The sequence below is a fragment of the Phoca vitulina genome, unplaced genomic scaffold (assembly GCF_004348235.1).
Source record: "Phoca vitulina isolate PV1807 unplaced genomic scaffold, GSC_HSeal_1.0 scaffold21, whole genome shotgun sequence".
NCBI lineage: Eukaryota > Metazoa > Chordata > Mammalia > Carnivora > Phocidae > Phoca > Phoca vitulina.
In genome coordinates this window covers 20,898,947-20,924,868 of record NW_022589724.1, presented here as the reverse complement: position 1 = coordinate 20,924,868, position 25,922 = coordinate 20,898,947, and the positions used below count along the sequence as shown (strand labels likewise).

Sequence of the window (25,922 nt, the reverse complement as noted above, 5' to 3'; positions counted from 1 at the left end):
CTGTGCTTTGCCCTGTGTCACCCCATTTCTGGGATACGGCCCTCAGGATCTGCCCCTGGCCTCTTCTCCCCTCGTCCCCCTTCCTCCCCCTCCTGCCGACACACACACACACACACACACACACACACACACACACACACACACGCAGTCCAGCCGAAGTCCCTGAAGGGCCGGCCCTCCAGAGTGGGTTGAGTTCAGTGAATGGAGACGATCAGGTCCCGCCTGTCTCAGCTTGGGGACACCACGGGGCCATGCCTGCCTTGCTGCTGCGGGCGCCCCGGTCAGCCTCCTCCCTCTTCCATGCTGGCCGTCCTGCTCCCCTCCCTCCAGCCTCCTAGGAGATGTGCTTCTCTGCTGTCCCAGCGGGAGCGCCGTCCCCACAGCCTGGCCAGTCCGGAGCCGCTGGAGGGGCTTACAAAGGCACGTTGGATCCCGCGCAGCTGTTCCAAGCACCGCCTGACAGGCCCTCCCCATGTGCGGAGGCAGAGCGTCCTGGAGACAGAAGCCTCCATCCCCAAACAAGTGCCCTCTTGTTTCTCCCGTGGGTCCCTGTCCACTCTCCCTAGCTCGGACTTCATCACCTCCTGCCGCTCCTCCCCCTCAACTCGTCCTCCATCCTCATCCCCAGTGGCCCAGAAAGAATTCAGAGAATCACAGAGCTGCCCACACGATCCCCTAATTCAATCAGCCGTCAGCTCTGTCCAGATAAAGCCCACGCTCCTTAACCCAACGTTCAAGGCCGCTCATAATCCAGCCCCTTCTTCCTTTCCATCCTGGCCCACACACATCAGGGGGGCAGCCTCGGCCCCTGTCCCCTGCCACCACGCTCCCAGGGCACTCGCTGTCTGTTGCTGCCCCTCAGGAAGAGAGTGTGCTGGTCTCCTGCCACTGTGGCGGGTCCCAGGACGAGGACCTGCTCCGGGCTCTCCCACCTTCGTGCATACTGTTCCCTACGCCTGGAGGGCCTCCCTCCATCCAATGGACACTCATCTTCAAGGTCCAGCTCAAATGTCCCACTGCAATCCCCCCAGCAGAATGAACTGTTCCCTCCATCTACTCGGGAGAATCTGGAAAGTTCTGTCATCATGCTTGCCCTGTGGCATCACAGTGCTCCCTCCCACCAAGCTGCGAGTTCTTCCAGGTCAGGCAGGTGCTGGATTCATGCCGGCCCCTCGAGCATGGAGTAGGGGGTCCAGCAGGTGCTGGTTGAAGTAAATGTTCAGCGAGTCCCGGGGAGGAGTGGCGTTACACTGCTTCCCCCCACCCCGAGCCTGTGCGTACCCTTAAGATTCATGGACTTTTATACCCTGCCAAGGGACTCGCTGAACCCCTCCGTGCCCCCAGCTGGCTCATTGGCTCCCCGGGGCACCGCAGCTGCCCCATGACCCCAAGCAGACAATGGATCCTCTGACCCTGGGCCGTCTTTCCTTTGTCCTTTGTCCTTCGTCCTGAGCTCAGGTCTGGGCTATGCCCCTCCCCGTCGGCATCCCCTCTTGTTCAGCCTCAGAGACTAAGGCCTGCCGGGCTGGATGATGCTCGCCATGGCTCCTGTCTGAGGTGTGGGGCCTTCTCTTCAGCTCTGTAGCCGCCTGCGTCCGCGTGGGGTGGGTGAGCTCGGAGTAAGTAATCCCCACGTGAATGTAGATGCTTGGGGGGCTGGTGCTAGGACTGGTTTAGGGTGGAGCCCAGACATTTGGAATGGTGTTCCTGCCTTTCTAGAACCAACTTCCTTTCCCATGTGACTTTAACAACACCTGTTCAGCACTTCACAGTTTACAAAGTATGGATACATCCACCTGCCCCCTGATACATCCATCCTGCCCTGTGGGGATGGGGGTTCTCACAGACAGGGGGCGGAGGCCCAAGCTCGTGGCTGGAGAAAGGCAGAGCCGGACCCACAGTGAAGCCCCAGGCTCCTTTCTCGGCACCGTGACCACTCTGCACAGAGACTCAACACTCCCAAAACCCAGAGGGGAGAGGCTTTGGAGCCCCTTTCAGAGACGCGGGAGGCTGGGGGGTGGCCCAGCTTGTGCCCGGGCTTCTGGGGGCTAACAGGGGCCTGCCCACCTGCCCCTCTCGTGCCCACCTGCTCCCCACCCCAGCAGGGCTCCAGGGGCCAAGCGGCAGGTCCCTCAGCCACACAAGGCGGTGACTCACTCACTTGGTCCCTGGGAGCTAAGACAAGGAACAGCAAGCACAAAGCCACACAAAAGTATGGCTCAAATACCATGCTATCTTCAGACTGCTTCTGGTTTCCATCAAAGTGTGAAGGGATGAAGGAAAAACTTTCCTTCTTGAATGTTGTAATCCATCAAGACGAATGAAGCCCAAACAGTCAGCTCCTTTCCCTCTCCACCTGCCCTTCATCCTCACACGACACTCGTAGGCTGAAAAATGGCCCCGGCTGTTGCTCTAGCACCTGGAGTTGGCCTTGTGGTTGGCAGAGTATTACGCCAAAATGGCTTCCTTCTTCTTCTTCTTCTTCTTCTTCTTCTTCTTCTTCTTTTTTTTTTTTTTCCACTTCTTGATTAATGTCCTAAATTCCTTGGCCCTATAATTGAAAATGGGCTTGAAATGGCCGGCATTTGAGCACCTTCCCTTGAAGCTCAGAAATGATGAAACCTCTTGCCGGCGGAAGCTGGTGTTCCCAGCGGCTGAGGGAGCTGTTCTCTCTCCGCGAGGTCAATTAACCTAAAACCCACTTCGCCTTGACTGACATTTTTTTGCCAGTCTCCTACTTGGTGTGATGAACGGGAGAGGGATTTTCCCAGATGGCATACGGATTTCTCCCTCATGAAAAAAATCCCAAATGTGTTTCCGTTCCCAGGGACAAAAAAGGCTTTGCAGAACACTCAACCTCCATTACCTCCATCTCTAGTAACCAAAAGTCCGGACGTTTATATAACTAGGAAAGCCATGCAGCACAATGCTTACGTGTGCACGCGTGTGCACACCTACACACACACACAGCACCATCGAGCTTTTGTATAAAATAGCAACATTACTGATTTTCTCATTTCTGGCAGTTTCCTTCTGAGTCTTATTTAGAGAGCCGAGGAAAAAGGGCTCTGTGCGGCCCTAGGGTAACATAACGTGCTCCCCAAGAGGCTCCTGGGAAACCTTTCCTCTGACGTGAAGGTGCTTGTGAGGATTCTGACCAGGACCGTCGGCCCGGGCCTCGGGGACCCCGGGGCGCTCCCCGGCTGCAGGAGCGAGGCCACAGTGATGGGGGAAGCCAGCCGGGATATTTTCCCGGCAGAACCTCTTGCATCACAACGGGGAAGCAAAGACCTGCTTTTGCAGCGCCTGTCGCTCTTGCTGGGTGACCGCGCCCCAGCGACCTCACCTCTCTGCCCTATTTCTCGGGCCCTTACGGTGGCAATCGTGTCATCATGGACATGAGGAGCCTGTCACGGGACTTGGCGCCCAGGAACTACCTTAACAAATGTCTGCTGAGATCTGCTAGGACGGGACAGATGCCAGGGAACCCTCGGGCCCACCTGGACGTCCCCGACAGAGGGGCCCTCGAGGTCCGGCGGATCCCCCACCCCCTGCAAGGCGCTCCAGCCCTCCTCCCTCTGAGCAGGGCTCTGTGCTAGGCTGCAGCTCCTGCCTCTTAAAAGCCTTTAAACATTCGTTATTAAATTTTCATGGCACATAAAGTCAAGGTTCTGTTACTTGGCCTCAGTTGTCTTGGTAACTTCGTAAAATGCAATAATAAAACAAAGCTGAGTGTTGCTAAACACAGGCTCATTGTAAAAACGGCTGCAAAGTATTGACCGTTTCTTCCGCGTGATACTTTTTCACAGCAAATCCACCAGGGTGGACAATGCTCGTTCATTTTGGGTCAACTGGTGAGAAAAGGGCTCCTTTTAATTTGTTCCTCCCCGAATGGTTCCTGTGTGCCTGGGAAGCTAAATATTGCCTCAAGGAAACTGTGCGATCCTAGCGCGGACGGAGGGAGGTGTTTGGAAGATCCCCACCCGCCGCCTTGGTCTGCGGAGGGCAGCCTCCCCTAGGGAGGGAGGGATGTGCCCCCAGAGTGTGGCCACCTGTCGGAGGCCAGGTGGCAAGGACAGCTGCCCTGGGAGGGAGGGTGGCCCTTCCCGCCTCGCGCGTCCAGCAGCACCGCGGGCAGCTCCAGGCCGAGCAGGTGTGCGTGCAAGCTCGGCCTGGCGGGGAGGCTCAAGGCGGGGCACCTCCCTGGAGAACTGAGCCCCCGAAGCTGCGTGGGAAAGGTGATTCCTGGGGCTGCGGGCTCACCTGGTGGCTCCTTCCCTGGGAGCAAATGTCCCCCCTGCTTCTTGGCCTTCCCTGGACTCTAGGGGAGCACAGCCTACGTCTGCTCCGAACATTTCCCAGACGGCACCCCCCTCCGTGGGAAGTGAAAAGCAGATAGCCTGAGGTTAGGCTGGGATCCCTGCCCCCTGGAAGTCCCCCCACTCAGTGGCATCAGGGGGGTATTCATTTCACAGAGCGCCCCCACAGTGAGGGGCCATGCAGGCCGGCTCTGACCCCAGGGTCCGCAGTGCCTCTCGGCTGTGAGCTGCTTTATGGACGAAGCTCGCAGGTAAGGAAAAAGCTTCACATGCCACCATCGTCTCTTCCAATTTTTTACCCGCGACAAAGCTGGGGACCTTGGAGAAATAACTTGTTCAAAGTTACAACCACAGCAGTGTCTCCCCCTGCCCGCCCCCGTCACCTGACCAGCCATGACCCTACCACTGCCCCAGCCACTTGGACACGTGGAACATATGTGTGTCATGCTGGGCAGTGGTGCTCGGTCTCTGGGCTGGTTCACACCAGGGCCCCAGGGAGGTTCTGGGCTTCCCTGGATAGACCGGCTTCTCCCACCCACCACAGAATGGTTTGGGGGTGGGGGGGCCCTTGGAGGCCAGTGCTGGGCTCGTTTCTCACTTGACTCTAATCACGAGACGCTTGAGATGTGATCTGAAAGGCTCCACCTCAGTAGCTCCTTGCTGGTAGTTTAAATCTGCTGTGCACTCTTTCTAGAGCCCCAAAATACTCCGTGGCATCGGTGGGTCACCGGGCCTCCGGCTAGCTGCGCTGGCGTAAAATGCAGCCCAGACTTTGGCAGGTCAGAGGCCCGCGGGTGTGGCCCACAGAGGCCCCCACAAGCAGACACTTAATTTGAAGCCTCATGTTTTAGTTTTCAAAGTCCTGCAAGTACTGCCTTCTGCTCCATATTATATCCTTATTTTAGTCAGGGTAGGCTAGGTGATGCTGATCCCCAATCCCCCAAATCATAGTGGTTGAACCCAGCGGAGGGTAATTTTTCTGCATGTGCAAATCTGACATGAGTCAGGTGGCTCTCCAGGAGGACTCTCCTCCAGGCAGGATCCAGGCTGCTTTCAGCCTGGGCTCTTTCCTCTCGGTGACAGCTTCCCACGTGTCTCCGGAAAGAGGAGAAGACGGGAGGATCGCAGGGGTGGTTGTTCAGGGGGCTCTGACTTCACCTCTGTGCATAAGCCCTTGGCTGGCACCTGATCTCAGGGCCCCAAGCTGAGCTCACAGGACGCTGGGAGATGTGTTCTTGCTGCCCACCCAGGTGGAAGAAATAAAACGGGACTTGGCGAGCACATAGTATCTTCTTTGCTACAACTCAGACATGGTTTTCTTCCTCTAAATCTTCAAATAAAGGCACCTGGGTGGCTCAGTCGTTAAGCGTCTGCCTTCGGCTCAGGTCATGACCCCGGGGTCCTGGGATCGAGCCCTGCATCGGGCTCCCTGCTCCGCGGGAAACCTGCTTCTCCCTCTCCCACTCCCCCTGCTTGTGTTCCCTCTCTCGCTGTGTCTCTCTCTGTCAAATAAATAAAATTTTTAAAATAAATAAATAAATAAATCTTCAAATAAAATTGCTGCTCCAAGAAAACAGCCATTTCACGTTAGAGCCGTCCCAAGTGCCCCCGCCACCTTCACTTACTGTCCCTTTGAGAAGCTCAGCACCGTGGCGGGTGCGGATTTGCCAGACTCCAGAGCTGCGGAGAGTACGAAGGATCTCGTGTCTTCCCACCAAGAAACCCAGTCCCAAGCTCTGTCGCTTAGCTGCAACTTGCCTCCAAGCTCCTTGGGTAGCTCTCCATCACCTGGAACACCCAGTCCAAAGCGGGTCAGCCCTGAGGTTTCCCCTTGAGGGGGATGGGGACCGGGCCCGGCTGCAAGCATGGCTGAGGATCTCAGACAGGGGCCCCCTGGCCTGGAGGCAGGTGGTCCGGCCAAGCCGGCTCCGGCTGGCCCGCACACAGGCCTGTGAGGGGAGTAGGCCCTGCTCAGAGCCGCCTCGGTGCAGCGAGTGGAATGTCTGCAGGGCCCCTCCCGTAGCCAGCAGCAGCTGTGCTCCGTGAGCACGGGGCAGGGGGACTGGGGCGGGGGTGTCACCCGCATCCTCAATTCACCGAGCACACACAGGCCAGACCACACCGGGCACACGCTATGCGTCCGTTCCTTCATCTGAGAAACAAGTTCAGGAAACGGATCCTCCTATCATCACCCCATTTTACAGTTGAGGAAACCGAGGTTCAAAACCCAGATGGAGTGGCTTTCCCGAGGCGGCACGGTTTGTAAACGCCAGAGCCAGTTTGGGATCCCGGCCTCGTGGAGCCGGGCCTCCAGATGGTTCTCGGCGCTGCCGCCGGGAGTGGGGGGGCTGCCCCTCCCCACGGTGCTGAGTCCTGCCAAGGAAGGTGTCCTAGAACGTGTGGAAGGGGGAGGATCTGGGGGAGGCCCCGAGCAGCGCTGTGTCAGCAAACGTTTCTCTGAAAAGCCCTCGCGTGTAGGAAAATCCTGGAGGGAAGGCCTTGCCCGCGGGCCGTGCTTCCTGGGGGCCGCCCCAGCCCGGCCAAGTTCACGGAGCAGGGAGGCCTTGGGAACTGCCCAGCTTGGCCGCAGAGCCACAGCAGGGGGACAGCGGGACAGAGGCCGGTGGCACACGGTGCCACGTGCGGAGGACCGGTGTGGCCCCAGGCGCCAGAATCACGGCAGCCACGGCGGGGAGGCGGGCGGCCGCACTTTCCTTCTATCGCCAAGGGAACGGACGTCCGGAGAAGCTTCGCGCCTTGCCTGAGGCCACGGAAGGCAGCCTTTTCCGGGCCCACGAGGCCGGACAGCCGGCGCAGGGAAGCCGCTGCCCACACTCTTGCAGACCAGAATGTTCCAGGCCCCCTGCCCCCTGGGGCCCCCCGGCATGCGCGCGCACCCAGCATCGCGGCATCCAGAACGTCTGCCCCTGAGTCCCGGTTCCACGGCCCGGAAAGAGGCCACTCCGGCCGGCTGTGGCAATGACGCTCCCCCCCAGCATGCTCACACACTGCGGGCGAAGTGGCATTTGGGGAAAAGGGGAAGGGACAAGGGCCTCGGCAGAGAGGGGACCTTCAGGGCGGGGGCCAAGAGCCCTTGGCTTCGGGGCCAGCCAGGAAGTGTTTGCCCACATTCCACGTTCTTTGCCTGAAAAAATATGGAAGAACGTTGTACAGTCTACGTAGATTTCCTTTAAAAACGGTTTTTAAAGAGTTTCGATTCCTGTAAGTTAGCTGGAAAATTTACTTTCAGGAAAATCCATTCCCCAAGGACACTAGGTAAAATGCAAACCCCACTGCATGAGAAAGACACTCAACCCATCTGGGCTTCATGTTGTTATCGGTTTAAAAAAAATACACAACGGAGATGTATGTTATATATATATACACACACTCACACGTTAAGTGCACATATGGCAGGAATGCACATATACGGCTAAAACAAATAAAAACAGCACAAGGATACACAGTCATACACGATCTCCCTCCACCCCGGTCCCTCGATCCTCCAGTCTGTCCCCAGAAACAACTATTGTTCCTGGGTTTTGTATGTTCTTTCAAAGACAGCGTGTGAAGACACAAGAATTCTTAGGTATGTGTGCATACCCCTTTCCCTCTCTTTTATACACTGACCTGCACTCTGCTTCTACCCCTGGACGTTGTTTCTTGGACATTGTTGTATGACCCCGACATGGAGGCGGGCCTCAGTTCCTTAACAGCCTTTATACGACGCACTATAATTACTTATAATACCGTAGTTTGCTTAACTGGTCCCCAGGTGAGGCATTTAGACTGTTTCCGGTTTTCTGTTACCACATAACAGACGGTTCTTGTCTCTGCATCTTTATGTACCTGTCCGACTATACCCAAGAGGATGAATTACCAGGTCAAAGGAGACATGCATTTTAAATTGCAATCGATAAATTGTCCAAGTGCCCTCCCAAGAGACTGGACCAATTTTCGGTCCGTCCCACCAACAATGTGCGAGAGGGCCAGATCCCCTTAGCCTCCCCAACAGAGAATAGTATCAAAATGCCGACCTTTGCCAATGGATGGGCGAAAAACGTGGCCTTGTCTGATTGTCTGATTATAGATTTCGTTTTCGTATCTCTCATTATGAATGAGGTCGAGACTCTTCTTTACCTGTTTAAAAGCCTTCAGTATTTCCTTTCTATGAACTGGTTGCTCATGTTCTTTGCCCATTTCTCTACTGGTCTTTTTCTTGTTGATTTGTAGCATCTCGTTGCAGATGAAAAGAATTAGCCTTTTGTCATATCCTTGCAAAATATGTGTTCTATATGGGCCATTTTTCGGCAGCCAACTCTCTCTCTGCCTCCAACACATTCTCCACAGGCCGCCAGAGTGGCCTTTCTGAAATGCCAGTCTGATCATGTCACCCTCCTACCTCAAGATAGAAGACAGCTTCCCCCCACCGGGGTCCAGTTCAAAACCCTCACCTGGTTTGGGGGGGCCTCCGTGTGGGGTCCAGCTTTCCCCAGCCCTGGCCACCAGGGCCACCAGGTGTAGCGGTCAAGGCTGTCCCCTGCACAGGGGCCAAGGACACACGAAGGGGAACCCAGGGCGCCCCTACAGGCAAACAAGGGGGCCGCCTGAGAGCCGTTATCTCTGGGTCCCATACACCTGACCTCAGCATTCAGATTTTTACCATTCCCCATACATCCCAGGCACTTCTGTGCCTCTCCGGCTTCATCCATGCTCTTCCTTCTGCCCCTAATGCCCTTCCTCCCCTGTGGGCCTAGGGAGCTTCCTCCTCCAGGTGTTGATGGTCGCCTCGGGTGGGCTCACCCTTCTCTGGGGCCCCACAGCCCTCCTGTCACCCCTTTAACACAGGTCAAGGCGAATCTCTCTCTAGGGCAGCTCTGTGCTCGTTGATGCCTGAGTCCCACAGCCAGCCCACACCCAGCACAGAGGAGGAAATGTGTGTGGAATGAATGCATGAGTGAATGAATGAATGAATACATGAGTGAAAGAATGAATGAAGGCAGCCTCTGATTGCCAGACTCGGTGGGCGTGAAGCGGGGTGCAGACCCAGAACCTTCAGCCTTTCAGCCTACTGTAAAGTCGTGCGTCTACCCAATAGGTTGTTCTTTTGCATAAATATCCGTTAAACACTTTGCAAGATACAAATTTTTAAAAAATGCAGCAGACCGGTTCTTCCCAGGTAATTATAGTCTGCCCTGTGAGTCCGCAGTGAAAGCCTTTCATTTAGTAGGTCTAGTGCTCTTTTCAGATAATAAATTAAGGCCCATTCAGGAAGCGGGTTCTCCTTCCTCCCCTAATTCCCCCACAGGGGCATCGGAGGAAGACGCGGTAGGCACGGGCTGACACAGCAGCTTCTGCCGTGGGAGCACCCAGGGGACGGAGCGGGGCGCCAGGGACCCTTCTGGTCTGTAGGGGCCGGTGGGCTGCAGGTGCTGGAGCAGCCCCTTCTTCCCAAACCCCAAACACCTGCTTGAGGCCCTCGTCTGGGCCAGCCCTCCTGCCAATCCTTCCTCAGATGGGGGATGTGCCCCCAGCTCTGCCCCCGTCACCCCCCGGGCACCTGCAGGGCTCCCTGCTGCTTTGCCCACCTCCTCAGTCTGCCATCAGTCCTCCCTCTGCGTCCTGGGGGGTCCTTCAAAAATAGAAGTCGGATAAGGGTCCTCCCAGCCGCACTTTCCTCCGTGATCCCTGCCTGGCCCCTGGGACCCCTCTGGCGCCCAGCGCCCGGCACCCCGTGGCATCTGTGCCTCTGGCAGCCCCCCCAGCTCCCTACTTGGTGGCCGCTGAGCACTTTCTGTGTGCTGACACCATGCCAGGCCCTGGGGAGGCAGGGGCCACAGGAGCGAAACCAGACGCAGCAGCCTGCCTGCCGCGGAGGCCCGGCCAGGATGGAACTAAGTGCAGACGGCTGCGTGGGTGGTGGGGGGAGGGGGCCTCCCGCTGTTGGGGGGGAGCAGGGGTGAGGAGGAGGCAGGGCGAGGCTGGCAGCGGGGAGGCCAGGCCCCGAAGCCCCTGCTGGCCCGTTGAAGGTTTCTTCTTTGCCACCGAAGAGTGTTCAGAGGGGCTTGTGTTTTAAAATAAGCAAGCTTCGGATCTGGAGGGTGGGCTAGGCCATGTGGGTGGTGCGTGAGTTCGAGGGGCTGGCCGGGAGCGAGGCTGGCGTCCAGTCGCAGGGGATGGCGGCTGTAAGCTGGCTGTGGCTCTGGGGACACCTCCCATGGCCGGTGCTTAATCGCTGCCTCACCCCCCTCTGAGAGGGCAAGGCCTGGGCCATCCTGTCAGCAGCCCGGGGCGGACGAACCAGCACACAGCTCAGTGCTCAGCAGGTGGAATGTTCTGGGAATGAATGAATGAACGACAGGTGGGAAAGGAAATGCTGAACGAATGAAGGATCTGGCACACGGAGAAACTGACGTTCTACGTCGTGGGGTGATATGTCACCTGGGGGAGCCGGTGACCTCCCTGGGGCTGGGCCAGACCCAGCTGCAGGGCCAGGAGGGAGGCCACAGGCTGCCTGTCCAGGCCGGGGGGCCGCGTGGAAAGCCCAGCTGCTCTCACCTGCTCACAAGAACTGGTCATCTCCCTGCTCACCCACAGGCAGGAACGCGCACTGTCCCAGTAAATAAACCTGGGCCACTTTTCAGCATCATTTAACGTCCCCGGGAAGGCTGGGTCACGTGGCACCCAGCAGCCGCCCATTAGCTGACGGGCTGAAGCATATCATATTGAATTCCACGGCCCGCAGAGCCCGCACTGCTCTGAAATCTGCGCTGATTTATTAGGATGCAATTCTGCTGCTTATTTCCCGTAATGAACACGAGCCTCCCCCCTTCTTTTTTTTTTTTTAAGATTTTATTTATTTATTTAACAGAGAGAGAGAGCACAAGTAGGCAGAGAGGCAGGCAGAGGGAGAGGGAGAAGCAGGCTCTCCACTGAGCAGGGAGCCCGACGCGGGGCTCGATCCCAGGACTCCGGGATCATGACCCAAGCCGAAGGCAGCCGCTCAACCGACTGAGCCACCCAGGCGCCCCCTTCCCCCCCTTCTTGCCAGGACCGGTTTTCCAAACCTCCCCCCACCCCCCCGAAGCAGGTGGGGGAGGGTCCTGAACTCACTTCTTGTCTATAGGTTGAAAACAAGAGGGTATGGCATGCAAGGGGGCATGTGGGGGCAGGTACTGGGTGCTGGGGGCTGAACTTGGGTGCTGCTCGCAGAGAGATGATCTCCAGGCGTTGTGCTGTCCTCTTGTCTTGCCCTCTGCCCGCTGCCCTGGGTCTGTCTGCTGGTCGCCCCGTTCCTGGCTTCCCTGGTCCTTGCCCACGACCACAGCAGGACCTAGAGCCAGGCCGGCCAGGGGCTCACAACCTGGACGTGGCCCAGTGTTTGCGCCTCTGCTGCCCCTCTGGGGCCGGGGGCGGGGTGTGCTGGGCGCAGGCCTGGGCTTCTGCCTTCAGCATGGGCCACGCACCCCGGCCACAGCTCGGCGCCAGCTAAGGTGGGGCACACACCCACGCAGGTATGCAAGCCACACCTGGACAGAGCCACACACAGAGACCCGCCCACAGATACCGCTCCCATCCCCGTGTGTACGAACCCACACCGACACACAGCACAGCCCTCATAGCTGATACACCCGGGACTCACACACTCACACACACACACACACACACAGTCACATACACACTTCTACACACATTTTTGATTTCTAAGCAGCAGATAAACTTTGTTTTTTATTGAAGGATAATTGACATACAAATCCTATTAGTCTCGGGTGTACATCATAGTGATTTGATATTTTTATACAGTATGAAATGATCCTCTGGATAAGGCTAGTTACCATCTGTCACCATACAAAGTTCTTACAATACTATTGACTATATTCCCCATGTTGTACATTACATCCCCATAAACCTTTGTTATTAATTCCTACTTTAATTGCTCTGTGGTCAAGAAATAGGACTCTTCTTTTTTGAACCTACTCTGTGCCAAGCACTATGTCAGGTGCTAATTAGACAAAGTTGAATTAATTTGGACTCCAGAGCCTAATAATGGAGAAGACAAATCCACATGGACAATTTGATGTATGTACGGCAGAGGGAGTGTCAGAACGTGTATTTTCTTTAATGTATCAAGTATTTTTTTTCTACTTGGGTTGATTCCTTTTTTTTGTTAATTACCTAACCACTTCTAGGCACACACACAAAAAAGATATTTCAGTATCACACCCATTCGCTTTTCTTGAATCATTAGCATCAATGCCCCTCTTCTCATTTATTGCCATTTGTATTCCTTCTTTGCAGCTTGCTATTTCATATCTTTGCCTGTTTCTCTGCTGGGATAATTGTTTAATTCTTCAAATTTCCAGTTATTTGTCTTTTGCAATATTCGTGGATAACACTCCAAGCCGATATTCTGGGATGAAGCATGACTTTGACTTTCAAGAACGTGCGTTCTGGATTTTGCTCTTGGCAATGATATTGTTTCCCTCAAGTTGTTGTTTTCAAGCTGCACCGACCCCTTAGCTGCACACTCCGTGGATTGATGAAGCATTATTTGAATCATCTGAGCATTCATTCAGGATGGCTGAGGCGCTTGCCCAAACCTGACACGTTAAGGCTTGGGGCACCGTGGGGGGCAATGCAGGACTCGCCCTTATCCTGTGGAGAGGACCATCTTCGAGGGAATCTCCCTGAGGATCTGGTTCCACGTGGGCAGGCTCAGCCATTCCCTCTATTCAGTCCGAGCCTGTGCCCCACTCCCACTGGGGGCTGGGATGAGGAGCAGCCTCACCTCCCTCCTGCAGGTGTTTTTCTCTTCTGCTCGGCCTACCCGGACACCTACTAAACTTCAGATTCCATGGAATCAGACACATGCATGCCAACTCCTGATATCTGAAAGGTCAATATGTATGTTTGTGTGCACATGTATGTGTGTATGGATGTATATTTGTACTGTATGTATATGTGTATACATACACACATATTTATACACACACACACAGAATCACATTTATTCATTTGTTTGTTTCCTGATTCTGCCCGCTGAAAAGGTAAAAAAGAAAGGGCGTTCTAGTAGCTCTCAGATTACAGGTCTGTAATTCCAATCCCCAGAGTTGCTCAGGGAGATGACTAATCCATAGCTGGAGTAGAGTAGGTACAAGGTAAGCCTGCACCTCTTATGATGCTAGAAATAAGGAAATGGTCAGAAAAGACATTGAAGGTGCCACCAGGATGTGGGCACCAGCGTGAAGGGGCTCCCTGTCGCCAAATCTGGGACTGTTTGAGCACCAAAATAATTAAGCAATGAATTATAAGCCCTTACAAATAGGACTTTATGGTCCATATACTGATAATAAATAAATACCCGAGGAGAAGGGCGCTCCTTTGTTGTCAGCAAAATTCTGAGAGTCAACTGATAAGAGAAAGGGGGTGTTAGAATTGAAAATCATCTTTTGCAACCATCCTAGTAAAGGCTGAATCAATCAAGAATCGTTAATGGTTGCTAAATCTCGGGGGACAGTTTGATGAATAGCAAGATGATTGCATGGTCTCAAAATGTCTCCCCATAGACTGCTTATTAGTTGCAACCAAGACAGAAAAAGAAAAACCCAGTAATTATATGATGTAGAAATAGGACCACACCTTGATCAGATGATCAAAATTAACATCACCAGCGAGGGACAGATGGGTAATGTGTGCCTTCAGATGGGTTACTATGAGAGGGACACAATATGCTCCCTGCAGTATTTTGGCCAAGAATGAATAACCAGAAACTAGTCACAAGGAAACATCAGACAAATTGCAACATCATATTTCTATTAAAGAAAGAGGGGCGCAATAGTTGGCTGCAGTCTTCCAAAACTCAATGCCATAAGATAGAGAAAAGCCACAGAAATATTCTAGATTAACAGAGGTTAAAGAGACCCAACATCTACATGCAATCTCTGACCCTAAACTGGATCTTGTGCTAGAGGGAAAAATACTATAAAAGAACATCACTGGTTCAACGGAGAAGGTTGGAATGTGATGTCAGATTACAGTATGGACCAATGTGAAATTGACTGGGGTTGATAACTATCCTGTGATTATGCAACAGAAGATCTCTAATCTTAGCGAATGCACGCTGAAGTACTTAGGGGTAAAGGACCATGACGTATGTCACTTATCTTCAAAGAGTTTGGAAAAAAAATTGTGGGGGCGTGGGGGGGGGGAGGAGAGACCAAATGATAAGGCAAATGGGGTAATAGCATTAATAGGAGAATCTGGATGTTCTTTGTACTGTTGGTTTTAGCAAATTCACTATAAGTGTGAATTCTTTCCAAATCAGAAGTTTTTTTGTTTTTTAAAGATTTTATTTATTTATTTGACACAGAGAGAGAGAGCACAAGCAGGGGGAGCGGCAGGCAGAGGGAGAGGGGGAAGCAGGCTCCCCACTGAGCAGAGAGCCTGACGTGGGGCTCAATCCCAGGACTCTGAGATCATGACCTGAGCTGAAGGCAGCCGCTTAACCGACTCAGCCACCCAGGCGCCCCCGGAAGGGTTTTGTTTTTGTTTTTGTTTTTTTAAAAAAAAACTTCAGATCCCAGGGCTTGAGATTTTAGACTATGTGCAAGTATAATCATTAAAAAGCAAAAAGAAAGAAAGAAAGAGGGGCACCTGGGTGGTTCAGTCGTTGTGTCTGCCTTCGGCTCAGGTCATGATCCCAGGGTCCTAAGATCGAGCCCCGCATCAGGCTCCCTACTGGATGGGGAGTCTGCTTCTCCCTCTCTCGCTCTGTCTCTCTCTGTCAAATAAATAAATAAAATCTTTAAAAGAAAGAAAAAAAGAGAGAGAGAGAGAGAAATAAAGAAGAAAGAAAAGAGAAAGAAAGAAAGAAAAAGAAAGAAAGAAAGAAAGAAGAAAGAAAGAAAGAAAGAAAGAAGAAAGAAAGAAGAAAGAAAGAAAGGGGAAAGAGAAAGAAGGAAGGCAGGCAGACAGACAGGGACAGCTTAAAAAAAGAATTACATCTGTCATGACTTGGTGTCCATGATATACTACCAAGTGAAAAAAGCAAACTGTCCATTGGTGGGTAGTGTGATTGCATTTTTGTCTTAAAAATATTAGTTTGTATGCCCAGGAGTCAAGTCTGTCAGAGACCTCGATCAACCGTTAAGAAAAGATTTCCATTGAGAAGGGGATTTGTGAAGGAGGGAATCCCTTTTAACTTTATATGTTTCTGTTTGTTGTTGTTTTTCACAGGTGTCAGGAAAATTTGTGAAAGATTTCAAAATAGGAAACAAGGATTACCGGGGCTCCTGGACCCAGAAACTGCTTTTCATTGTCCTTGAGCGACTTTACAGCTCCGTCGATCACAAAAACCCTGATTAAAATGCATGTGATTTGGGCACCTGGGTGGCTCAGTTGGCTCCGTCTGCTTTCAGCTCGGGTCGTGATCCTGGGGTCCTGGGATCGAGCCCCACATCGGGCTCCCTGCTCTTCGGGGAGCCTGCTTCTCCTTCTGCCTCTTCCTCTCTCTCTCTCTCATGAATAAATAAATATAATCTTTAAAAAAAGATTTTATATATTTTATATATTTGTGTAAGAGTTTTGGTTTCATCATTTTAATAAAATGTATCTTTTAAAACAACCATCTGTTACTTTCATAACTAAAGGTAAAATCTAGAAACATTTTAAAAGAAAAGCAGTCCAGAGATTCTCCAGAGAGCTAAATCAGAATTGCGGGGGGAGGGGGAGCCCCCCTTCCGATCGAAATGCTGGATTCCTGATGGGCAGGAAGCCCAAATTCATGCACCAGCAAAGTGTGAACACCACTAAGTGTGGGTCCCCGGGGACCCCACCCAGCCTTCCCCAGGGATCCTGTGCTCCCAGTGAGTGGGGATCCTGGCCCCCTCATTGTCACTGACCCAGAGTCACTGGCGGGGGGAGAAGGCTTGGCCAAAGTCAGACCACCATCCTCTGGGAAAGGGATTCTTCCTGTTTCCGACTAGCTGGGCCTCTCAGAGAGCAAGACATCCTCGGTTAATTTGTTTTCTGGATGTTTCAAGGATATATAAAAACAAAGAAATGCCAAAAGAGAGTCACAAAAATAGCAGTAAATTTTAAACATTTATGTTGCATACATGAATGTTTTAATGCAAATCCAATAAACAGTGCCACATGATTGTACTGTTCATCAGAAAATAAGACCAGGATCTGGTGCACTGTGGGGTGTGCTCTGGAGACAGGCTCTTCCCCTTGCCAGGGGTCTGGGCACCACCCACACTGTGTGGACAAGCTCGCTGGGTGGTCTGGGTGTGAGCTTCCCTGTCACCTGCCTCTCCCGGAAGCCACGGGCCCCCTCTGTTAACACACACTGACTGGTGTCTGAAGAAGCAGTTTCAATTTTGTATAATTATTGCGTATGTAGACACTCGACTGAACTGTGACCATTTTTTGGTTGATTTCTAGTGAATTTCTAAGACAACCCCGTCTTTTGTCTTCTCTTGCCCAGTGGTTACAGTTACTGATGGCATTTGTCACTGACATGTGGGGGTCCTACATCTGAGTCTTGCTCCTCACCTCATCGGGAAGGTCTCTGCTGGTTTACTCTTTAGGGTGATGTTGGCTATTGGCTTGAGGTAGTCTTTTTTTTACGTGTTTTTATTACAAAAGCAAAAATATGTTCAGAAAATACTAGAAAATACCGATAAGCACAGACAGAGGGGGAGAAATACAAGTCCTTGCCACCTCTTGGTCCGTGTTTTGTGAACAGCTCGGTGTATGTCCTTAATAATAGTAATTTTTATCTTAAGATATTATGATTGTCATTGCTCCCTGCGCAGGTAACGTTTATTTCTGCGTCAGTACCTGTGGAAGGACGGGGGTGACAAATAGCATCTCTGCAGTTATAGAGACGGTCAGTCCCACCCTAGAGTCGGGGCCATCGAGACGGAGCGGACTTGCCCGGTTCCCCTAAGCTCACGTGGCTCATCTGCAGACAGTAAGGGTCCCTTATGCCAAGGCTCAAGCTCTTACTTACCCTCCACTGCCTCTTAATCCAGATTTGCTTTTGCAAATAGATTTTAAAAACCAAATTCCAATCCTCCTGGACGTACAGTCCTGTTATCAGCTTTTACACCTAATACAGTATTAACAGCTCTCATCGTCCCTTGTTATTCTATAGATTTAATAGCTGTACAGCCTTTAAACATACATGGATATGTTTTACTTGCTTTTAAATGGCTCCATATAGGGGTGCTTCGGTGGCTCAGTCGTTAAGCGTCTGCCTTCGGCTCAGGTCATGATCCCAGGGTCCTGGGATCGAGCCCCGCATCGGGCTCCCTGCTCAGCGGGAAGCCTGCTTCTCCCTCTCCCACTCCCCCTGCTTGCGTTCCCTCTCTCGCTGTGTCTCTCTCTGTTAAATAAATAAGTAAAATCTTTTTAAAAAATGGCTCCATATCAAAACGAGCAATGAAGACCGGTTGCAAAATATTGACACAATAATAGGAGTATGAAGTAGAAAGTGCCCGCCGTCCTCTCCCATCCTGCTGAGCCCCACTCGTCGGAGGAAGTCATCACTAGTTGCATGTTTGCTTCTACGCCTCGTCTGTGTCACTCACCGTAATTTGTTTTCCTTTAAAGGCTTGGGGGCGTGCGGATCTGCTTCCTGCTATTCACACCCGGTATCTCGTGACCGCCGTTCCAGATCCATCCGTCCTCTTTCATGCGCGAGCATCAGGAGGTCACATCTGGCTCCTGGCGTCAGCAACACGGAGGATGGCAGAGCCGTTTGGGGGGGTCAGAAAAGTCCAGGGCTCCGTTTCGGACACATGGAACCTGACGCCAAGTGGCGAGGTTATGTGGGCCGTGGCCCCGTGAACGTGGGGCTCAGAGAGAGGTGGAGCTGGGTATAAAAGCATGGGGGTCAGTGAGAAAACCACGGGTATGTAAATCCGTGGCTGTGGTCCCTGCTGGGGGGGAGCCAAGCCTGCAGAAAGGGCGTGTGCTCGTCAAGTTCACCCCGGGCCCCACCTGATGCCCGGCCTGACAGTCATCCCAGGTGGCCCTGCTTCCGTCACTCACATCGCCTGCCCGCTCACGGAGGCTTTGTGCTTCGCATTGTCAGGGACTATTCAGAAAAATCATCCGACTTTGGAATTAAGGCAGAAGAGGCCAGCTTGTCATTCCAGTGTCCCCTAGAGTATTAGAGTTTGTTTCTTTTTTTAAGTTTTCTTTTTTTTTTTTAAGAGAGACAGAGCCAGCATGCATGCGTGAGCGGGGGAAGGGCAGAGGGAGGAGGAGAGAGACTCTTAAGCAGGCTCCACGCTCAACGCCAGCCCACCACGGGGCTCAACCCCTCAGCCCTGAGATCACAACCTGAGCAGAAATCGAATGGGACTTCCAAGCCTCGGGGCCGCCCAGGCGCCCTGGGGTACCGTCTAAGAGGCCTGCCCCAGGACTCTTCCATCTCCAGGGGGTAGACATTGAATCTGCCTTGCCATCTGCTCTTTATTTATGCATGCCGCCTGGGAAGTTACACGCGAACTGGTCGATTCGGGGCAGGGAAAGACGCAACCCCACTGCCTATGATTTGATAGCCCTGTAGGGCATCTGCTAGTCTTGACTGTGGCCGGACGGTGCTAACGCATCTCCCTGTAACGTCACCATTTCTCACGGGGACCTCTCACCGACGCCCCGCACCCGGACGGCTCAGGAGTGGCCGTCCCTCCCGGCTGTCTCGGGCCGCGGCCCCCAGCAGCCCCTCATGTCGGCCGGGGACTCAGCCGCCCCAGGGACTCAGCCGCCCCGTCCCGCCTCTGGGCACCTGGCTGTGGCCAGCGCCGATTGGCCAGGCTCAGGCCACGTTTGGGAGCCTCGCGCTGCCTGCAAGGGGTCGACCTCGTCTGTTGTGCCACCTTCTTTTAGCCCGGACATGGGCACCTTCCTTTGTGCCGGAGAACTTGCTTTCTTACTCCTTCGATCATTTTCATCCTTCCTTTTACTCTTTTCCCTCCTTCAGGAATTCCTAGTAGTTGGATGTTGGGACAGGCTGGATTGAGCTTCTAGATTTTTTTTTTTTCCCTCTCTCCGTACCATTCTCTGCTTGTGTATTTTGTTGTACTTTCTGGAAGAATACCTCAACTTTGTCTTCCGTCTCTTCTACTGCATATTCTGCTTTTGCAAAGAATCTAATAGTTCTTTCTTGATCCTGGTTTCTTCTTCATGACACCCTGTTCTTGTTTTAGCTCCATGATGATATTATAGTTTGGGGTTATTATTATTATTATTTTTAATGATCTTCTCTTTCCTGCATTGTCTCTATTTCCTGTTTCCTTTCTTGGGCTGATTTAGTCTCTCTTTCACATTAGAAGCTTTGTTTCTTTCTTTTCTTCTCCTCCCTCCCTTCCCTTCTCCCTTCCTCTCTCCCTCCCTCCCTCTCTCCCTTCTTTCCTTCCTTTTTTCTTGAGCTGTTGTATTTGCAAATAGGGGGCTTTATTACCATATTGAAGCAAAGGCCCAGAGAAATTCCTATCTAGTTCCTTTTATTTACTGGAGGCTTTCCTGGAGGGGGGGGGGGGGGGGGGGGTCGGGGTTCCCGGATGTCCATGCTCCTCCCACGCACGTGCATGCACACAGGACATGTTGATTGCTGGGTGTCATTATGGGATGCTGGGACAGGGATGCAGTCCTTGCATTGGGGAGGCATCTGGAAGTCTTTTCTCCAAAGCCAGTTTTCCAAAGAATGTTCCAGTCGCCTCCCTGGGGGGTTGGGCTCTGGGCATTCTGGGAGCAGTGCAGGCACCTGTGGGGCAAGCACTACTGGGGACAGAAGCTCACTTTACCCCCTGCCACCTGCTCACAGACCTACACCTCACAGAGCCCTCTGCTCTGCCTGGTGTCCCCAAGTCTGGAGCATAGCTGGTTTGACTCCTCCAGAGAATAAATGTCCAGTTCCTTCCAAAGACATGAGACGATAAAGAGAAACTTCCTGGCTGTGCAGAGCAGGGGAGGAGGCTGGGGCCTGGTCCTCCTGTTTCCCGCCTGGCACAGGGGCTCAGCCCCCATCACACTGGGACCTCCCACTCCTGAGCCTCTCGGGCGGGGCTGCTCAGCGCATCCCCAGTTTGTCTGTCCCGCTCCTCAGCTTCCATCTGCCAAGGCTTTTCAAATTCTGTTTACTGATGTCTCCTCCCACATTCACTGCTGATAACCTTTCCAGTCCTTTCCCCATCAGGGTGGTGGTGTTTGGGGAGTTAGATAAATGCATGTGGTCGATATGCTTTGTTTAATGAGAAGACGTTTCTTTCAAAAATCTCATTCTATTGATTCAGTATTTTTTTAAACTTCCTGATGGTAGCTTTTTTTTTTCCTGATTAAACATTTATTATTGATTTCTAGTTTTATTGTTTCAAGGCACAGAATGTGGCCCCCGCTGTGCCTTCGGGCAACTGAGGATTTCATGTCTCGATATATAGTCGACTTTGGGTAACGTTCCAGGCATACTCAGAAAGAAGGTATGCTCTCTAGGGCAAGAGCAAGGTATCCCTGCTCATTAAACATTATAAATTATTAAAAGCCTCGGGGTTCTTAGTGTCTCCTTGATCTGTAATAAACTAATAGCAGTGGTGTGTTAGCCTCAAAGGTAATTGTCTTTCTGTTGACTTTTTCCTTTGCATTTCCAGTTTTTGCTTTTTTTTTTTAAGATTTTATTTATTTGACAGAGAGAGAGCACAAGTAGGCAGAGCAGGCAGGCAGAGGGAGAGGGAGAAGCAGGCTCCCCACGGAGCAGGGAGCCTGATGCGGGGCTCGATCCCAGGACCCCGAGACCATGACCTGAGCCGAAGGCAGACGCTTAACCAACTGAGCCACCCAGGCGCCCCCACTTTTTGCTTTCTATTTGATGCTACTTAATGCACACATGGAGGTTCACGGCTTTCGTACGTTTGTTACAGATGCTCTCTGTCAACATGATCTGTGCCTCATCCATAGCCACTTCCTGGCATCCTATGGTGTTTACGTGGTGCTGCCCAGCAGAGGAATGGTGGTCCTTGATCTTGAGGACCAAGGACAGAGGTACAGAAGCTCTAAGGGGGCCCATGGGTCTGGCAACGAGGTGGTAGAGGTGTGGGAGAAGGAGACGGGCAATACTGGCCTGGAGGAAGAACAGAGCGAGGAGGTGGAGACGGGGTCCCCTAGGCAGCACACCTTAAGAAGGCTGGCTGAAGGGGAGAACAGAAAACCCAGCCCGGAGCAGGTGAGCAGCCCCGGTGCCGTGGGAAAGCGCAGTGGGGCTGCAGTTTTAGGAATGATGAAGGCAGCAAGGGTGAGGCTAGGGCGCCGGCCATTCTCTCTGGGAATGCTGGACAGCCAGGGACCTGTGCCGGTGACAGACCGAGGTCTCCACCGGGGACCTGCTGAGACACATCACTGCCCCTGTCATAGCTGGGCCCCTGTACCTGTGCCCCCTCTGAGGGGCTGGACTGAGGCCTGCACATGCCCCCTCTCAGCCTTGTGTAAATAGGATGGCGATGACCCCTGCCTGGCTCCCGCTGAGTCGGCCCCCGGGCATGGGTGCAGCCGAAGGGGTTTGGGGGCTGCTTTGTTTCAGAGGCCCTGGGTGGGGCCTTGCAAACGGGTCTGGCTCATGAGAGCCCCATGAATTGTGGCCTTCCAGGCATTCGAAGCTTCGTTTAGCCAGCTCAGCCTTGACCTGCTGGTGACATAGACCAAACTCTCGCCCCTACCCTAGAGAAGGCATCTGACACAGAGCCTGGCAGGAGATGGTGTCTCCTGCACGAAGTGCAGGGGCCACGCCATCCCCCTGGGACTGGGGAACCAGCAAAGAACTCCCTTCGGAGCTTATCGGAGCCCAGGAAGGGCCCTGAAGAAGGCACTGCTCCACTCCCTAAGCGGAGAGACCCCAACCTGCTGGAGGAGACAGTCTCAGGTCCCTCGGTAAGCCGAGACCACCACTACCCCCGTTCTAGGGGTCTCCCCTGTCCACAAGTACCACCAGGGTGAACCCCCGTGCTGCAGCCCCTTGGTAAAGGACAATATAGGCCCACAACTCAAGAGTCGCCCCTGGAAAATCTCCTGAGACACAGCTGAATGGAGGCGAGTCAGGCTTAAAATAGCTAAATAAATCTTTAATATTTCTAATTGCAAATGTACAGAAATTGCACAGCCACACAGTCTTAGAACACCAACAACTTTCTCTGTACATTATTACATATGAAAAGTCACAGCCGGAAGGAGGAGCTCCAGCCAAGACTCCAACGTTTGCATTTTTTCTTTTTCACATACTTACAAAAGGGGGAGCAAGGAGGTGGTGTGGGGCTGGGGGCGGCTTTGGGGCCAAAGGTGTAGAAAAGAGGGGCTGTTTCCCTGGACAGCCTGCCTTCCACGGATGGGCGGGCGGCAGGGAGAGAGGCGTACCCCGGGGCAGATGCTCCATGGGTGGGGGGCGGTGTGTGGAGCTCTGGCCTTGGTTCCCCCCACCCCCCTTTCTGGGCAGTCGGAAAAAAGTCTTCACTTATAGGAAGTTTGGCAGTTTCCTTCACCCTAAACATACAAGTTAAGCAAAAAAGTCAGGCCTCTCTGTGTTGGCAGAGGGGAGAGCTGTCTCCGGCAGACTCTGGGCCTGGGGCCCCGGGGACCTGGGGCCTTATCTTCCCAGAGCAGGGCCTGCCTTCCCTCACTCCCCCTCCCTCTGGCCCTGCGGCAAACTGGTCCAACACTGGGACGCAGCGTCTGCGTGGCCGGGACAGGAGCCCCTTTGCTGGTCCAGTCAGGGTGCAGGCCCCCAGCACCCCACCCAGACCGCACGCTGCATGCCATGGGTATGGAAAAGCCCCAACACCCAAATCCCAAACCTCTTCCTCCTGCCCAATACTGTTCTCTAGATTAAAAAATAAAATACACACCATTGGAGAGCAGCGGTCCCGGGCAGCCCTCGGCAGCACCAGGACTAAAGGACTATGTACAACCCTTAGGTGAAATAGTTACATTACAGTCGAACACCAAGAACATTTACAAAAATTGTCAGACTTGCAATTCAGATAAAAATCTGTGAAGAGTCTGTACACTTTTACAGTTTTTGCACTAAGTAAGTAAGGCTCTCGGCCTGAGAGCTCACAACCCACGCCAAGGGCCGCCAGCACCAGACCTGCGCTGGCCTCCTGCACCCTGCTGTCCGGGCCCCGGGGCCCCGGGAACCTCCCCCGTATTGCTAAGAGGCGCTCAGTCCGAGGTTGCTCTACGAGGCATCGAGGCATCGGTGGGAGAGGGGTAGGAGGGAGGAGGGGAGGAGACCGAACCAGAGTACATCACTGGGGGCCGGGCCCTGCCTGTGTGGCCACGAGTAGGGGCAGGGCCACAGCCCCCACGGCCTTCCTTCCTGAGGTCTGTGACCCCCCGGGGGCCTGCCCTCTCCTCACCGGCCAATCTCTGGCCTAACTGAACTGCAGGCTGCATCTAAGAGCCCCCTCCCAGGACACAGGCCAGGCCAGGGTGCTGTGTGGTCTGGGCCACCCTTCCCGCACTGCCCGACCCGGTGGGCTCTGTGGTGACCTCGGCCCCTGGCAGCGGCAGGCCTCCGGCCCCAGGGGCGGGAAGGGCTCAGTGCTCTTTCCAAGGGTCTCCTCAGCTTCCTGAGGCTGAGGTGGAGGCTGAGGTGGAGGCAGAGGGGGCGGCTCCCGCGTATCGCCCAGCCCCGGCTCCGTGGCCCTGGTTCTGCTGCGGGGCAAACGCCCAGCTCCCGCCCGAGATTACCAGGGCTGGGGGCGGGAACAGGGAGGGACCGAGACAGACCCAAGCTCCTGCCCACCTATGTCCCACAAGGGGCGGGGGGGAGCAGGGAGGGCTGAGAAGCCACAGAACAGCCTAGAGCTGGGGAAAACCGGCCCCAGCCGTGCCCCTCTCCTGTCTGCAGCGCCTGGGTCCTCGGCCGGGGGCCCGGGAAGGGTGAGGAGGAGGCCGGCCGCACACACGGGGCCTGGTGCAGGCCGCTGCTGTCTTGGAGAGGGAGCAAGTCTAACATCCTCCAGGGCCGCTATTTCCCATGCAGTGCGCACGCTCAATTTAAAAGGCCCCTGTGTTCCAGCAAGCGAGCAAGCGGGCTTTTGTTTCTAATGCATACTGTGAAAGGAAAAGAAATCACAGTTATCCACCTTCTCAGGGCCTGCTGGCATCAGACTTTCTTTTCACCATCCATCAGGGAAGATCAGCCGTTCTCTCAGGGTGAGAACCGGCTGGCCACTCCCCGAAGGGCCACTGCGTCCTGGTGCGCCGGCCCCGGGAGAAGGGCGGGTACCAGGCACAGGGGCATCTGGGCCCACTCTGCCCAGATCTTTGGCTTTGGGGAGCCCTGGAGTGTCAGCCTGGGCCCAGGTGGCAAGTAAGGGAGGCTCTGGATCCTCCCCACAGAGACAAGGGCCCAGAAGAGAGCCAGGATCCTCACTGGGTCTATTTGGCAACACAAATAAGGAAGGGGGGGCGGGGCGGGGACAGGTACAGGGGGGATTCCTCGGTTCCTCACAGCCAGGAAGGGTCCCTGGACAGGCTGCATGCAGTGGCAGGTGCTCAGGGTGGAGCCCTGTGGGGGACAGGAACTCCAACGGCTCCATCCTTCCCACCCTCTCCCTGCCTGCCAACCAGCCGATCAGCCCCTGGAACCAAGGGGCAAGTCCCCCAGGGCAGGCGCCTGGGCCCCCACCGCTTCAATCCTCCACCTCTGCGGGTGCTCCCTCCCTAGGGAGGGTGTAGGGGGTACATGCACTTGCCAGGTCAAGAAAGAAAGGTGACACACACCAAATTCAATAACCAACAGAGACATATTTTGGCAGGCCCCCTGCTCGCCCCAGGCCGTCCCACCCCCCAGCCTGCAGTCTCTTTGGCCTGCACCGAACTCGCTTCTCGGGCCAGAAGAGAGGGGAGCGGGCCCACGCTGTGTCAGTCTGTCGAGGCTCCCTCCGTGGCACCTCCTGGACTGCAGGTGGAGGGAAGGGGGGGGGGCCTGGGCCTCCCGCCCCCGTGCTGGGGCTCCCCAGGCTGAGGCTGGCCCCGGGCCACCACGGTCCTCCCTCCTCGGGCAGGTTAACAATGGCTGCTGTTTCGGAACTCGCCGTTCTCAGTAATCTGCAATTTGGTGGGGTTGGTGGGGGAGACGCCGTTACGGGCTTGCATGCTGTACCTCTCTTTCAGCTGCGTCAGGGCGCTCATGAGGCGGGCGTTGGCGGCGTCCAGTGAGGCGATGCGCTTCTCCTGGGGGCAAAGAGGGCATTAGCTGGGGCCACAGGGGGACCGTACCGGGACAGGGGTCTCCCCGGGGCTGTGTGCGCCCATCAGGGGTGCTGGGAGGACACGTGGGGAGGACCGGGAGTCCACGGTGTGCGAGGGGCCGGAAAGGTGCCGAGGTTACGGGGCCATGGGGCAGGTGGCCTCAGTGCCATGGTCCGAGACCCTGCGCCTGCCTTCCTGTGTCTCTCCCATCACTGCTTCTCCCCAGAGCAGCCCTAGCGGTGTCATCCATCAGCCGCCGAGCCCCGAGGGTGCGTCCCCTCGCGCACGAGATCACGGCTCCTGGCTGGTCCATGCTGTTTTTACGTTTATAATCTGAACAAGGCCTGG

The 25,922-nt window shown here is 54.2% G+C and overlaps 1 protein-coding gene across 7 annotated transcripts in view; it reads right to left on the bottom strand.

Annotated features, from left to right (window-relative positions):
* Nucleotides 1-22,434: 22,434 nt before the first annotated feature.
* DAB2IP (DAB2 interacting protein) overlaps nt 22,435-25,922 on the bottom strand; it is a 186,999-nt gene continuing 183,511 nt past the window's right edge. For 6 of the 7 annotated variants that reach the window (XM_032418216.1, XM_032418215.1, XM_032418214.1 and 3 more), the window contains one exon: nt 22,435-25,556. In XM_032418216.1, coding sequence (XP_032274107.1) covers nt 25,389-25,556 — 168 coding nt within the window. In that variant the 3' untranslated portion in view covers nt 22,435-25,388. The remainder of the gene's footprint in view (nt 25,557-25,922) is intronic. The other variant, XM_032418218.1, reaches the window with a different exon arrangement.